Consider the following 17,220-nt stretch of genomic DNA (forward strand, 5'->3'; position numbering starts at 1 on the left):
CTTATTAAATTATTTCTCTCTCTCTCTCTCTCTATATATATACATATTTATTTAGAGCAATTGTTTATAATATTTATTTGTTTATTTATTAATTAAATTATTTCTTTATATATACGGTATATATATTTATACATATATATATTTATATATATATATATATATATATATATATATATATATACAGATATATATATATGTAAATATTTATTTATTTACTTATTAAATTATTTCTCTCTCTCTTTCTATATATATATATATATACATATTTATTTATAACAATTGTTTAAAAAAAGAAATAAAAAATAAACAGAAATAGAATTTGGATTTTTTAATAAAAAAAAAAAATAATTGGGGGTTTATAGGGATGATTTGAATTTATGATGAAACAATGTATCTAGATCAGTGGTCTCAAACTGTGGCCCTCCAGATGTTGCAAAACTTCAACTCCCAGCATGCCCGGACAGCCGTTGGCTGTCCGGGCATGCTGGGAGTTGAAGTTTTGCAACATCTGGAGGGCCACAGTTTGAGACCACTGCTATATATGAAGAGTAAAATAAGATCCTACAGCAGGCGTTGCGGTCACCTAGAGCCTCGCGGCAGCGACATTTCTCCATCGGGTGATGTTACCGCGCTGATGAGTTTCCAGGTTTTAATTGCAGGTGAGAAGCGATGAATGTGATTTTTCTGAACGAGGATACGGTACTTTTGTGGATGTGTATTCGGGTGTCGTGCGAGGCATGTGGCGTTTTGCGGCGCGTAGGGAACTGATACTGCGCCGCATTCATCTTCCCTTTGTGATTCTCCTGTAAATCACACAACAAAAAGGCCAGTGCATTCTGAGAGGATGCCTGAAAATCGCTATGTTTGGGTGGCGTTCCCTCCGCGCCGCATCCTAATGCACTTGACAATTGTCGGTATCCGAATACAATGGAATGTTTTCTGCTGTAACCTTGTTCCTTGTTGACCCGCTTTATGTCGCCCACAATGGCGGATTTATGGTGGAGGATGCGGGCACAATGCTCGGCATTTCTCTATCAGCTACAGTGCTGGGTTATGATTGCCTTATTGTTTGCGCAAAATGGAGTTTTTAAACTGCTTACTTGACCCGGTGTCCGGGGTGCGCATTACCGGCTGCTCTATTAATGGAAATATCTTCACCGCAACATGGAATCTTAATATTCATAAAAATGCAGATTCTTTATCTCTTTATATATCAGATCCAAGGCCTCAAATAATTGAATCAATTATCAGCAGAACATGAGGAAGTTAATTACTGATATGTTTTTATTAGAGATAATAATGAACTATAATCTCTCATATCTATCTATCTATCTCATATCTATCTATCTATCTCATATCTATCTCATATCTATCTATCTATCTATCTCATATCTATCTATCTATTTCATATCTATCTCACATCTATCTATATATTTATCTATCTATCTCATATCTATCTATCTATCTATCTCATATGTATCTATCTACCTCATATCTATCTATCTATCTATCTATCTCATATCTATCTAGCTCATATATATCTATCTCATATGTATCTATCTACCTCATATCTATCTATCTATCTATCCATCTATCTATCTCATATCTATCTATCTATCTATCTCATATCTATCTCATATTTATCTATCTATCTAATTTCTATCTATCTCATATCTATCTATCTATCTATCTATCTATCTCATATGTATCTATCTATCCATCTCCTATCTCATATCTATCTATCTCATATCTATCTATCTCATATCTATCTCATATTTATCTATCTATCTAATTTCTATCTATCTCATATCTATCTATCTCATATCTATCTATCTATCTATCTATCTATCTCATATCTATCTCATGACTATCTATCTATCTATCTCATATCTATCTCACATCTATCTTTCTAATATCTATCTATCTATCTATCTATCTCATATCTATCATCTATCTATCTCATATCTATATATCTATCTATCTCATATCTATCTATCTATCTCATATCTATCTATCTATCTCATATCTATCTATCTATCTATCTCATATCTATCTATCTCATATCTATCTATCTCATATCTATCTATCTATCTATCTATCTCATATCTATCTATCTCATATCTATCTATCTCATATCTATCTCATATCTATCTATCTATATATCTATCTCATATCTATCTATCTCATATCTATCTATCTATCTATCTCATATCTATCTATCTATCAATCTATCTATCTATCTCATATCTATCTATCTATCTCATATCTATCTATCTATCAATCTATCTCATATCTATCTATCTATCTCATATCTATCTATCTATCTATCTATCTCATATCTATCTCATATCTATCTCATATCTATCTATCTCATATCTATCTATCTATCTATCTATCTCATATCTATCTATCTATCTATCTATCTATCTATCTATCATCTATCTCATATCTATCTCATATCTATCTATCTATCTCATATCTATCTATCTCATATCTATCTCACATCTATCTCATATCTATCTATCTATCTCATATCTATCTATCTCATATCTATCTCATATCTATCTCATATCTATCTCATATCTATCTATCTATCTCATATCTATCTATCTATCTATCTATCTATCTCATATCTATCTATCTCATATCTATCTATCTATCTCATATCTATCTCATATCTATCTATCTCATATCTATCTATCTCATATCTATCTCATATCTATCTATCTCAATTACTCCATCTGCTCGTCAGCTCTTGATCTACTGATTTCCTTCATCATTACCTCTCGAGGTGATTTGTTCTATCTGCGGTGTCGCACGCAGCGCTATACCATTAAGAGTGATGATAAATTACGCATTATCGGAAAAACGACAAACGCAAACAAAAGACGCCTCATCTTATCCGCAGAAGCTGGAACCTTTCAGAACTTGAGGTTGTTATTAAAGGGACAGGAGCATTGATGAAGTGTCGGGCGATGAGCGGGGGAGGGGATTTGTCACATTTTGTCTGTGTGACGTTGACCCCTGAGCGCCATGAGGTGACATGGCGCCAGTAAGACGCGGTGCGGGCGCATCCCATGGCGGAGGCCTCACTGTAAGCACCTATTACCGGCAATGAATAGTCGCTTGTGTCAGGCATTAGAATGGGCTTGTTGGCTGACAGCGCTTCTCGTCTCCTCGCGTCTCGCACAGCGGGGCGCCGCGCTGAAATGTTTCAAAATACAGGTACAACAACACGATGAAAAGGCAGCGGAGAAAACACAGGATTCAGCGCTGAAAGCCTCGCTGGCGGTAACAACGCCGCGCGCCACATTCAGGGAAATAATATTATGAAATTATAATGCTTTCCCGGGTGACGCGGCGATGAAGAGCGCGTTATATCCTGCGCTCCGTAAATGGTTCTTTTATGTTCTGAATGTGAAAGAAATGACAGGAGACGGAAAGATCTAGAGATGGAAATGTCAGCGCCGCGAAGGAGAAAAACTGCGAAGAATATTTACTATTTATACAGATTCTATACGGAATAGGTCAGAATTATCTATAAATATCTTATATATTAGATAAATTCATAAATAAATAACTGATATGAAGTAGATAGATAGATATATATGGGATAGATAGATATGAGATAGATAGATAGATATGGGATAGATATATATGAGATAGATAGATATGAGATAGATAGATATGAGATAGATAGATAGATATGAGATAGATAGATATGAGATAGATAGATATGAGATAGATAGATAGATATGAGATAGATAGATATGAGATAGATAGATATGAGATAGATAGATATGAGATAGATAGATAGATATGAGATAGATAGATATGAGATAGATAGATATGAGATAGATATGAGATAGATATGAGATAGATAGATATGAGATAGAGAGATATGAGATAGATAGATATGAGATAGATAGATAGATGGATAGATATGAGATAGATAGATATGAGATAGATATGAGATAGATAGATATGAGATAGATAGATATTAGATAGATATGAAATAGATAGATAGATATGAGATAGATAGATAGATATGAGATAGATAGATATGAGATAGATAGATATGAGATAGATAGATAGATAGATATGAGATAGATAGATATGAGATAGATAGATATGAGATAGATATGAGATAGATATGAGATAGATATGAGATAGATAGATATGAGATAGATATGAGATAGATAGATATGAGATAGATAGATATGAGATAGATAGATATGAGATAGATAGATATGAGATAGATAGATAGATATGAGATAGATAGATATGAGATAGATAGATATGAGATAGATATGAGATAGATATGAGATAGATAGATATGAGATAGATATGAGATAGATAGATAGATATGAGATAGATAGATAGATATGAGATAGATAGATAGATATGAGATAGATAGATAGATAGATAGATAGATATGAGATAGACATGAGATAGATATGAGATAGATATGAGATAGATAGATATGAGATAGATATGAGATAGATAGATAGATATGAGATAGATAGATAGATATGAGATAGATAGATAGGAGATAGATAGATATGAGATACAGTGGGGGAAAAAGTATTTAGTCAGCCCCCAATTGTACAAGTTCTCCCCCTTATAAAGATGAGGCTGTAATTGTCATCATAGGTTATAACCTCAACTATGAGACAGAATGAGAAAAAATCCATAAAATCACATTGTCTGATTATTACAGAATTTCTTTGCAAATTATGGTGAAAAATAAGTATTTGGTCACCTACAAACAAGTAAGATTTCTGCCTCTCACAGACCTGTAACTTGTTCTATAAGAGTCTCCTCTGTCCTCCACTCGTTACCTGTATTAATGGCTCCTGTGTGAACTTGTTATCAGTACACTGTCCAGAGCTGCATATGTATATTTTCTTCAGTTCCTAAAATGGACAGCAGAGGTCAGCAGAGAGCACTGTGGTCAGGACATCAGAGGAAATGCTTTTCTTTTTGGATTTATCTTCTGTCATGACCACAGTGCTCTCTGCTGACCTCTGCTGTCCACTTTAGGAACTGTCCAGAGCAGGAGAAAATCCCTATAGCAAACATATGCTGCTCTGGACAGTTCCTAAAATGGGCAGCAGAGGTCAGCAGAGAGCACTGTGGTCAGGACATCAGAGGAAATGTATTTCTTTTTTGGATTTCTCTTTAGTATACCGCCCCTAAAAAGTACTGGAAGGATTAAGATTTTTTAATAGAAGTGATTTACAAATCGTTTAACTTTCTGGCACCAGTTGATTTAAAAAAAAAAGTTTTCCACGGGCGTACCCCTTTAAGGACTCAGGGTTTTTCCGTCTTTGCACCTTCGTTTTTTCCTCCTTACCTTTAAAGGGGTACTCCGGTGGATTTTTTTTCCTAAATCAACTGGGAGACGGAGGGGACGGGCTAGCGCCGCATGTAACTAATAGTTTATCTACACAGGGTGCCTCCAGCTGTTTCAATACTACAACTCCCAGCATGCCCTGACAGCCAATAGATGTCAGGGCAAGCTGGGAGTTGTAGTGATGAAACAGCTGGAGGCACCCTGTGTAGATAAACTAAGGGTGGAAGTCCCCCCCCCCAGCAGGCATCAGTGACGTGGTGCCTGCTGGGGAAGTCTGGCTGGTAGTGAGCGCACAGCCAGGCAGACAAAAAGCATTTTTAATAAAGTAAAAATTAAAATTAAAAGCAGGGAGGGGGTTAGGGATAGATGGGCAATAGGCAGGGACAGAAAAAAAATAGGATGGTGGGAGCTCCCCTTTAATGATAAGATTGACTTTAGAGTTTTTTTGTAATTAATATATTTCTGTAGTTATTATACTGTCCTGCATTACCTGTGCTAATGTTTTCATCATGGTTTTAATCACATGATCAGTGACGTGGTACGGGGCGGGTATTTTACCTGTCCTGGCGTCACTGACAGGTGTGGTCTGAAGAAGCATGCGCGGGTGAAACGGCTGTTACCGTCACGCCTGCGGCGTCCTGCACTCCCTGCGGCGTCCTGCACTCCCTGCGGCGTCCTGCACTCCCTGCGGCGTCCTGCACTCCCTGCGGCGTCCTGCACTCCCTGCGGTGTCCTGCACTCCCTGCGGCGTTCTGCACTCCCTGCGGCGTCCTGCACTCCCTGCGGCGTCCTGCACTCCCTGCGGCGTCCTGCACTCCCTGCGGCGTCCTGCACTCCCTGCGGTGTCCTGCACTCCCTGCGGCGTTCTGCACTCCCTGCGGCGTCCTGCACTCCCTGCGGCGTCCTGCACTCCCTGCGGCGTCCTGCACTCCCTGCGGCGTCCTGCACTCCCTGCCCTCCACACGCTGTTTTTATGTCTCTTCACCGCTCCTGAATAAATAAGAAAGGTTTGTACCTGCTATTGCGGTGAGTGCATGGTTTTTCTACCACTATAACACTGTCTATGCAATTTGCGCATTATTCGGTAGCACCACCGCCAGCACACCCGAGATCACTCCCTGTATCGCGACCACTGCATAAAGCGGGTCCGTATGGACTGACAGTGGGAGAGCTCTAAGGAAGTATCCTACGGTTGTGCCGGACATTATCTGTTTCTCCTATTGCACAGATTTGTAAATTACTTCTATTAAAAAATGTTTGTCCTTCCAGTACTTATTAGCAGCTGTATGCTACAGAGGAAATGATTGTCTTTTTGAATTTCTTTTTTGTGTTGTCCACAGTGCTCTCTGCTGACACCTCTGTTCATTTTAGGAACTGTCCAGAGTAGGAGCAAATCCTCATAGCAAACCTATCCTGCTCTGGACAGTTCCTGACACAGACAGAAGTGTCAGCAGAGAGCACTGTAGTCAAGATAAAAAAAGAAATTAAAAAAGAATTTCCTCTGCAGCATACAGCTGCTAATAAGTACTGGAAGGATTAAGATTTTTAAATAGAAGTCATTTCCAAATCTGTTTAACTTTCTGGCACCAGTTGATAAAAAAAAAAAAACTGTTGCAAAACAGCCAACGGCTGTCCGGGCATGCTGGCAGTTGTAGTTTTGCAGCAGCTGAAGGTCCACAGTTTGGAGACCGCTATGGCTTGTGAGAATATGGATTGTCACCCGCCAGTAACAGACTATTCCGTACCTTGGGTTCATTCTCTATCACTAATACGTAAATACGGCGCTAAAGTTTTCACCATGAATTTTGAACATGTAGCTCTGGCTCCCTCGTGTGGTCAGAGGCATAAATAACACCTAGATACAAATCTTGTGAATTATAATTTTAACATTCTTCACCTTTCCTCTTCCTCCCTAGAAATGAGCTCAGTATGAATGAAAAGTATCAGACTACAACCCCTGTCAGACATATCATCTTTTTCAGATGTTTCCTCCTACTCCATGGCGGTAAATCACAAAGAGAGAACCCTCATCCCTCCTGTCCCCCCTCCCTGAGTAAAAATCTGCAGGTTTGGCTACAGGTGCCCGATACTAGAGCCCCCATGTATCCCAACTGTATCTCATGTTGTATCTAGGCTACAGGTGCCCGACAGGATACTAGAGCCCCCATGTATCCCAAGTGTATCTCATGTTGTATCTAGGCTACAGGTGCCCGACAGGATACTAGAGCCCCCATGTATCCAAACTGTATCTCATGTTGTATCTAGGCTACAGGTGTCCAACAGGATACTAGAGCCCCCATGTATCCCAACTGTATCTCATGTTGTATCTAGGCTACAGGTGCCCAACAGGATACTAGAGCCCCCATGTATCTCAACTGTATCTCATGTTGTATCTAGGCTACAGGTGCCTAACAGGGTACTAGAGCCCCCATGTATCCCAACTGTATCTCATGTTGTATCTAGGCTACAGTCACCAAACAGGATACTAGAGCCCCCATGTATCCCAACTGTATCTCATGTTGTATCTAGGCTACAGGTGCCCAACAGGGTAATAGAGCCCCCATGTATCCCAACTGTATCTCATGTTGTATCTAAGCTACAGGTGCCCGACAGGATACTAGAGCCCCCATGTATCCCAACTGTATCTCATGTTGTATCTAGGCTACAGGTGCCCAACAGGATACTAGAGCCCCCATGTATCTCAACTGTATCTCATGTTGTATCTAGGCTACAGGTGCCCAACAGGATACTAGAGCCCCCATGTATCCCAACTGTATCTCATGTTGTATCTAGGCTACAGGTGTCCAACAGGGTACTAGAGCCCCCATGTATCCCAACTGTATCTCATGTTGTATCTAGGCTACAGGTGCCCGACAGGATACTAGAGCCCCCATGTATCCCAACTGTACCTCATGTTGTATCTAGGCTACAGGTGCCCGACAGGATACTAGAGCCCCCATGTATCCCAACTGTACCTCATGTTGTATCTAGGCTACAGGTGTCCAACAGGATACTAGAGCCCCCATGTATCCCAACTGTATCTCATGTTGTATCTAGGCTACAGGTGCCCAACAGGATACTAGAGCCCCCATGTATCCCAACTGTATCTCATGTTGTATCTAGGCTACAGGTGTCCAACAGGATACTAGAGCCCCCATGTATCCCAACTGTATCTCATGTTGTATCTAGGCTACAGGTGCCCAACAGGATACTAGAGCCCCCATGTATCCCAACTGTATCTCATGTTGTATCTAGGCTACAGGTGTCCAACAGGATACTAGAGCCCCCATGTATCCCAACTGTATCTCATGTTGTATCTAGGCTACAGGTGCCCGACAGGATACTAGAGCCCCCATGTATCCCAACTGTATCTCATGTTGTATCTAAGCTACAGGTGCCCGACAGGATACTAGAGCCCCCATGTATCCCAACTGTATCTCATGTTGTATCTAGGCTACAGGTGCCCGACAGGATACTAGAGCCCCCATGTATCCCAACTGTATCTCATGTTGTATCTAAGCTACAGGTGCCCGACAGGATACTAGAGCCCCCATGTATCCCAACTGTATCTCTTGTTGTATCTAGGCTACAGGTGTCCAACAGGATACTAGAGCCCCCATGTATCCCAACTGTATCTCATGTTGTATCTAGGCTACAGGTGCCCGACAGGATACTAGAGCCCCCATGTATCCCAACTGTATCTCATGTTGTATCTAGGCTACAGGTGCCCGACAGGATACTAGAGCCCCCATGTATCCCAACTGTATCTCATGTTGTATCTAAGCTACAGGTGCCCAACAGGATACTAGAGCCCCCATGTATCCCAACTGTATCTCATCTTGTATCCAGGCTACAGCCTCCTCTCTATTGTAGTTTTCCCCATTGATTTCCTCCTTTCCCTCCAGTATTTATAGATGTATATACGGCGCCGTGTTTTCCTGGCCCCGCCCTAATCATCCCAACCATCCCCAAATTTAGGCTGATGTCCCGCCCCCACATGTCCTGCTGTCCTGGGACCGCCCCCACATGTCCTGCTGTCCTGGGACCGCCCCCACATGTCCTGCTGTCCTGGGACCGCCCCCACATGTCCTGCTGTCCCGGGCCCGCCCCCACATGTCCTGCGACCGCCCCCACATGTCCTGCTGTCCCGGGACCGCCCCCACATGTCCTGCTGTCCCGGGACCGCCCCCACATGTCCTGCTGTCCCGGGACCGCCCCCACATGTCCTGCTGTCCTGAGACCGCCCCCACATGTCCTGCTGTCCTGGGAGACCCCCACATGTCCTGCTGTCCTGGGACCGCCCCCACATGTCCTGCTGTCCTGAGACCGCCCCCACATGTCCTGCTGTCCCGGGACCGCCCCCACATGTCCTGCTGTCCCGAGACCGCCCCCACATGTCCTGCTGTCCTGAGACCGCCCCCACATGTCCTGCTGTCCTGAGACCGCCCCCACATGTCCTGCTGTCCTGAGACCGCCCCCACATGTCCTGCTGTCCTGAGACCGCCCCCACATGTCCTGCTGTCCTGGGACCGCCCCCACATGTCCTGCTGTCCTGAGACCGCCCCCACATGTCCTGCTGTCCTGGGACCGCCCCCACATGTTCTGCTGTCCTGGGACCGCCCCCACATGTCCTGCTGTCCTGAGACCGCCCCCACATGTCCTGTTGTCCTGGGACCGCCCCCACATGTTCTGCTGTCCTGGGACCGCCCCCACATGTCCTGCTGTCCTGGGACCGCCCCCACATGTCCTGCTGTCCTGGGACCGCCCCCACATGTCCTGCTGTCCTGGGACCGCCCCCACATGTCCCTCCTCCATTTAACCATTAACGGATCCTAATAACATGCTTACAGCAAATGCGCTGCTAGCCCCTCACCCTGTCAATCCCTCATTTCTGCTGGCAGCGATATGTCTGCAGTCACAAGAGGCCCAGCATCATTTCCTCTGCGCTCCGAGTGGAGTGGACCTACAGGGGGCAAGAGTCTACAAGGGACACCTACCTACAGGGGGCAGTATTCTTCAGGGGAACTGCCTTCAGAGGGGAACTATCTTAGGGGGTCTACCTACAGGTGACAGCTATCTTAAGGGGAGGTCTATCTATAGGGGGCAGTTACTTCAGGGGGGTTTACCTACAGGGGCAGCTATATCAAGGGGGACCTATCTATAGGGGGTAACGATCTAGGGAGCTCTATCTAGAGAGGGCAAATATCTTGGGGGTATCTACCTACAGGGTGCAACTATCAAGGGGGATGCCTACAGGGGACAACTATCTAGATAGGGGGGGGGGGGGGGCTACCTACGGGGGCACCTTTGTAATGGGGGAAGCTATGAGAAGGGACCTGTCTACCTACTGGAGCATCCTAACTACATAAGGTGTGAACCTACCCCCCCTATTACGTGGGACACTAAGGGGGTTATTACTATTACTGGTTGGGGCTCTATAGGTGCTGGAAAACTCAGAGCCTAAAATGTTTCTCTGGCAGGTTCTGTGAAAACGAGTTGTGGTTGGAATAAACCATTATGACGGTCTGGGCCAGATGGAGAAAAAAAAAAAGGAAAAGTGACTGCCTCCAATCAGAGAAGACATCACCTGTGAGTCACTGGTTATAACTGCACTGTAATCACTTATATAGTCTGTGGTAGTAATGATGGCTGTTTTTGACAGTCACCCGTAATTCACCGGCTATGACTGCACTGTAATCACTTATATGGACTGTTCCGGTAACGATGGTGGTTTTTGTCAGTCACCTGTGAGTCACTGGATATAACTGCACTGTAATCACTTATATGGTTTGTGCTGGTAATGATGGTCATTGTTGACAGTCACCTGTAAGTCACCAACTATAACTGCACTGTAATTATTTATATGGTCTGTTCTGGTAACGATGATGGTTTTTGTCAGTCACCTGTATGTCACTGGATATAACTGCACTGTAATTACTTATATGGTCTGTTCTGGTAACTTGGTTTCTGTCAGTCACTGGATATAACTGCACTGTAATCACTTATATGGTCTGTTCTGGTAACGGTGGTTTTTGTCAGTCACCTGTGAGTCACTGGATATAACTGCACTGTAATCACTTATATGGTCTGTTTTGGTAACGATGGTGGTTTTTGTCAGTCACCTGTGAGTCACCGGATATAGCTGCACTGTAATCACTTATATGGTCTGTTCTGGTAACGATAGTGGTTTTTGACAGTCACCTGTGAGTCACTGGATATAACTGCATTGTAATCACTTATATGGTCTGTTCTGGTAACAATAGTGGTTTTTGTCAGTCACCTGTGAGACACTGGATATAATTGCACTGTAATCACTTATATGGTCTGTTCTGGTAACGATAGTGGTTTTTGTCAGTCACCTGTGAGACACTGGATATAATTGCACTGTAATCACTTATATGGTCTGTTCTGGTAACGATGGTGGTTTTTTTCAGTCACCTGTGAGTCACTGGATATAACTGCATTGTAATCACTTATATGGTCTGTTCTGGTAACGATGGTGGTTTTTGTCAGTCACCTGTGAGTCACTGGATATAACTGCACTGTAATCACTTATATGGTCTGTTTTGGTAACGATGGTGGTTTTTGTCAGTCACCTGTGAGTCACCGGATATAACTGCACTGTAATCACTTATATGGTCTGTGCTGGTAATGATGGCGGTTTTTGTCAGTCACCTGTGAGTCACTGGATATAACTGCATTGTAATCACTTATATGGTCTGTTCTGGTAACGATAGTGATTTTTGTCAGTCACCTGTGAGTCACTGGATATAACTGCACTGTAATCACTTATATGGTCTGTTCTGGTAACGGTGGTTTTTGTCAGTCACCTGTATGTCACTGGATATAATTGCACTGTAATCACTTATATGGTCTGTGCTGGTAATGATGGCGGTTGGGGCATGAGAAGCGTTTCTCAACCAGTGTGCCTCCAGCTGTAGTCTTTGGCTGTCCGGGCATGCTGGGAGTTGTAGTTGGAGTAGACTGCTCTATGTAACAGGCGGGCTCTGCAGATATTGTACTCACGTCCATTACTACACGGACAGGACTTTCTTCTCTTCTCTATTCCACCAGTGACGATCTATTCCACCTCCACTAGATGGCGCTCCAGGATAATAATTACCTGCCAGGAACAAACATGTCGGCTCCTATATAATTTACTACGTTCTTACCCTAAGATAACATGGCCTCCAGGGCCCTCACAGTCTTCTGGAGACCTAACCGGATATCCGGTATGGCGGTGCCCACGTGACGCGGCGTGCTCTGGCTGCAGGATATGGCGGTGGACGTGAGGTTGCCTGTTGCTCGGAAACGAGTGACTGAGGGTCTGGAGGCGGCGGAGAAGAGCTGGAACCTCGTGTCTCCCGGGGACACCATAACCACGGACACCGGCTTCATGAGGTGCAGGAGGAGCCCCCATAATGAGGAGGAGATCCCCCCCCCACCCCCATACTGACAGGAGGAGCCCCCCATAATGAGGAGGAGATTCCCCCCCCCACCCCCATACTGACAGGAGGAGCCCCCCATAGTGAGGAGGAGATCCCCCCCCCACCCCCATACTGACAGGAGGAGCCCCCCATAGTGAGGAGGAGATCCCCCCCCCACCCCCATACTGACAGGAGGAGCCCCCCCCCCCATAGCGACTGTAGGAGATCCCCCCCCCCCATAGCAACTGTAGGAGATCCCCCCCTTCCCCCCCCCCCATAGCAACTGTAGGAAATCCCCCCCCATAGCGACTGTAGGAAATTCCCCCCTCCCATAGCGACTGTAGGAAATTCCCCCCTCCCATAGCGACTGTAGGAGATCCCCCCCCCCCCCATAGCGACTGTAGGAGATCCCCCCCCCATAGCGACTGTAGGAGATCCCCCCCCCATAGCGACTGTAGGAGATCCCCCCCCCATAGCGACTGTAGGAGATCCCCCCCCCCCATAGCGACTGTAGGAGATCCCCCCCCCCCATAGCGACTGTAGGAGATCCCCCCCCCCATAGCGACTGTAGGAGATTCTCCCCCCCCCAATAGCGACTGTAGGAGATTCCCTCCCCCCCCCCCATAGCGACTGTAGGAGATTCCCCCCCCCCCCCATAGCGACTGTAGGAGATTCCCCCCCCCCCATAGCGACTGTAGGAGATTCCCCCCCCCCCATAGCGACTGTAGGAGATTCCCCCCCCATAGCGACTGTAGGAGATTCCCCCCCCCCATAGCGACTGTAGGATATTCCCCCCCCCCCCCCCATAGCGACTGTAGGAGATTCCCCCCCCCCCATAGCGACTGTAGGAGATACTCCCCCCCCCCCCCATAGCGACTGTAGGAGATTCCCCCCCCCCCCATAGCGACTGTAGGAGATTCCCCCCCCCCCCCCCCCATAGCGACTGTAGGAGATTCTTCCCCCCCCATAGCGACTGTAGGAGATTCTCCCCCCCCCCCCCATAGCGACTGTAGGAGATTCTCCCCCCCCCCCATAGCGACTGTAGGAGATTCCCCCCCCCATAGCGACTGTAGGAGATTCCCCCCCCATAGCGACTGTAGGAGATTCCCCCCCCATAGCGACTGTAGGAGATTCCCTCCCCCCCCCCCCCCATAGCGACTGTTGGAGATTCCCTCCCCCCCCCCCATAGCGACTGTAGGAGATTCCCTCCCCCCCCATAGCGACTGTAGGAGATTCCCACCCCCCCCATAGCGACTGTAGGAGATTCTCCCCCCCCCCCCCCATAGCGACTGTAGGAGATTCTCCCCCCCCCCCCCCCCATAGCGACTGTAGGAGATTCTCTCCCCCCCCCCCCCCCCATAGCGACTGTAGGAGATTCTCCCCCCCCATAGCGACTGTAGGAGATCCCCCCCCCCCCATAGCGACTGTAGGAGACCCCCCCCCCCCCCCATAGCGACTGTAGGAGATCCCCCCCCCCCCATAGCGATTGTAGGAGATGCCCCCCCCAAGGTGACAGAGGACCCGCATTGTTATACAAGGAGAGTGCTCCCCGCCCCCAATAGTGAAGGTGTGGCTCCATAGTTATAGGTAGAGAGCTTCCCCATAGTGAGAGGGGTGCCCCCAGAGTTATAGATGGAGAGGGCCCCCATAGTAAAAATAGGAGAGCACTCCTCCCCTTCCCCCCCTTAATGACATGGAGAGGGGCTTCCATTGTGACAGGAGGTGCGCCCCCTGATAATGACAGGTGGAGTGCCCACATAGTGAGAGGAGTGCCCCCTCTCAAACATATCACTCTAGATCCCAGTATAAGGGGATCACTCTACCCTCTTGTTCACCCCTCCTAAAACCAAACTTTTATTAGATATTTATAAAAAATTTAGCACAAAAGCTCTAATCCCTTTATCACTAGTATAATGTATCACCGCTCTTCTGTGCAAATGTGATCATAAATATCTAATAAAAGTTGGGGTGAACAAGAGGGTAGAGTGATCCCCTTATACAGGGATCTAGAGTGATCTGAGGTTAATTTACCTCCCAAACATAGTGACAAGAGGAAATGCCCCCGTCTTAGGCTGGGTTCACATCACGTTTAAGGCAAAACGTTATCGCATACGGCTGGGGAGGGGGGGGGAGCTAAAACCGGGCGCCCCCGTATGTAATGTATTTCAATGAGTCGACTGGAGTGAAGCGCTGACTCCGATCGGCTCGTTTTTGCCCCGTATGCGGTTTTCCCACCGGACCTAAAACTGTGGGGGGGCCCCCAGCCGTATGCGATCCTGTATTGCCTAAAACGTGATGTGAACCCACCGTTATGTCCAGTAGTAGTCAACACCTAAAGGGTTAACTGTGTTGTCTCTCTTTGTCCTAACCAATATTTGTATTTTCTCCAGAGGACATGGGACGTACATGGAGGACGACAAACTGCTGGCGTCTGTGGCCGGTGTGGTGGAGAGAGTCAACAAGCTGATCTGTGTCCGAGCCTTGAAAACAAGGTACAAATAGTGGGGGATGTGTGGACGATATGGCGGGATAATAACCCTGTGCATATCGGTATATATGCGTATATAAGAGGGTGAATAATGTACATGATCTCCAGTATCCTTATAGGTAATCTCTCCTCCATCCTAGATACAACGGAGAAGTAGGTGACATTATCGTGGGAAGAATAACCGAGGTAAAAACTGTCATATAATGTGATAATAAACCTACTATAATACTGCCTCCTATATACAAGAATATAACTACTATAATACTGCCTCCTATATACAAGAATATAACTACTATAATACTGCTCCTATATACAAGAATATAACTACTATAATACTGCCCCCTATATACAAGAATATAACTACTATAATACTGCTCATATATACAAGAATATAACTACTATAATACTGCTCCTATATACAAGAATATAACTACTATAATACTGCTCCTATATACAAGAATATAACTACTATAATACTGCCCCTATATACAAGAATATAACTACTATAATACTGCTCCTATATACAAGAATATAACTACTATAATACTGCTCCTATATACAGGAATATAACTACTATAATACTGCTCCTATATACAAGAATATGACTACTATAATACTGCTCCTATATACAAGAATATAACTACTATAATACTGCTCCTATATACAAGAATAAACCTACTATAATACTGCCTCCTATATACAAGAATATAACTACTATAATACTGCCCCTATATACAAGAATATAACTACTATAATACTGCCCCCTATATACAAGAATATAACTACTATAATACTGCTCCTATATACAAGAATAAACCTACTATAATACTGCCTCCTATATACAAGAATATAACTTCTATAATACTGCCTCCTATATACAAGAATATAACTACTATAATACTGCTCCTATATACAAGAATATAACTACTATAATACTGCTCCTATATACAAGAATATAACTACTATATACTGCTCCTATATACAAGAATATAACTACTATAATACTGCTCCTATATACAAGAATATAACTACTATAATACTGCTCCTATATACAAGAATATAACTACTATAATACTGCCCCCTATATACAAGAATATAACTACTATAATACTGCCCCCTATATACAAGAATATAACTACTATAATACTACCCCCTATATACAAGAATATAACTATTATAATACTGCCCCTATATACAAGAATATAACAAATATAATACTGCCCCTATATACAAGAATATAACTACTATAATACTGCCCCTATATACAAGAATAACTACTATAATACTGCTCCTATATACAAGAATATATCTACTATAATACTGCTCCTATATACAAGAATATAACTACTATAATACTGCCTCCTATATACAAGAATATAACTACTATAATACTGCCTCCTATATACAAGAATATAACTACTATAATACTGCCTCCTATATACAAGAATATAACTACTATAATACTGCCTCCTATATACAAGAATATAACTACTATAATACTGCTCCTATATACAAGAATATAACTACTATAATACTGCCTCCTATATACAATAATACTGCCTCCTATATACAAGAATATAACTACTATAATACTGCCTCCTATATACAAGAATATAACTACTATAATACTGCCTCCTATATACAAGAATATAACTACTATAATACTGCCTCCTATATACAAGAATATAACTACTATAATACTGCCTCCTATATACAAGAATATAACTACTATAATACTGCCTCCTATATACAAGAATATAACTACTATAATACTGCCTCCTATATACAAGAATATAACTACTATAATACTGCCTCCTATATACAAGAATATAACTACTATAATACTGCCTCCTATATACAAGAATATAACTACTATAATACTGCCTCCTATATACAAGAATATAACTACTATAATACTGCCTCCTATATACAAGAATATAGACTACTAT

General features: G+C 43.7%; 1 protein-coding gene and 1 long non-coding RNA gene across 2 annotated transcripts in view; one reads left to right on the forward strand and one right to left on the reverse strand.

Moving 5' to 3' along the window:
• Window positions 1-12,665, reverse strand: part of LOC130291648 (uncharacterized) — a 63,941-nt gene extending 51,276 nt beyond the window's left edge. Inside the window, exon 1 of the long non-coding RNA XR_008847990.1 lies at window positions 12,529-12,665. This is a non-coding gene — a long non-coding RNA (uncharacterized LOC130291648). The remainder of the gene's footprint in view (window positions 1-12,528) is intronic.
• The window catches only part of EXOSC2 (exosome component 2), a gene marked incomplete in the record, with an annotated part of 13,360 nt that continues 8,508 nt past the window's right edge, over window positions 12,369-17,220 (forward strand). The window contains 3 exon segments of the mRNA XM_056540641.1: window positions 12,369-12,757; window positions 15,174-15,275; window positions 15,412-15,453. Of these exon segments, the coding sequence (XP_056396616.1) occupies window positions 12,633-12,757; window positions 15,174-15,275; window positions 15,412-15,453 (269 nt within the window).

This window comes from Hyla sarda, chromosome 9 (assembly GCF_029499605.1).
Source record: "Hyla sarda isolate aHylSar1 chromosome 9, aHylSar1.hap1, whole genome shotgun sequence".
Lineage (NCBI taxonomy): Eukaryota > Metazoa > Chordata > Amphibia > Anura > Hylidae > Hyla > Hyla sarda.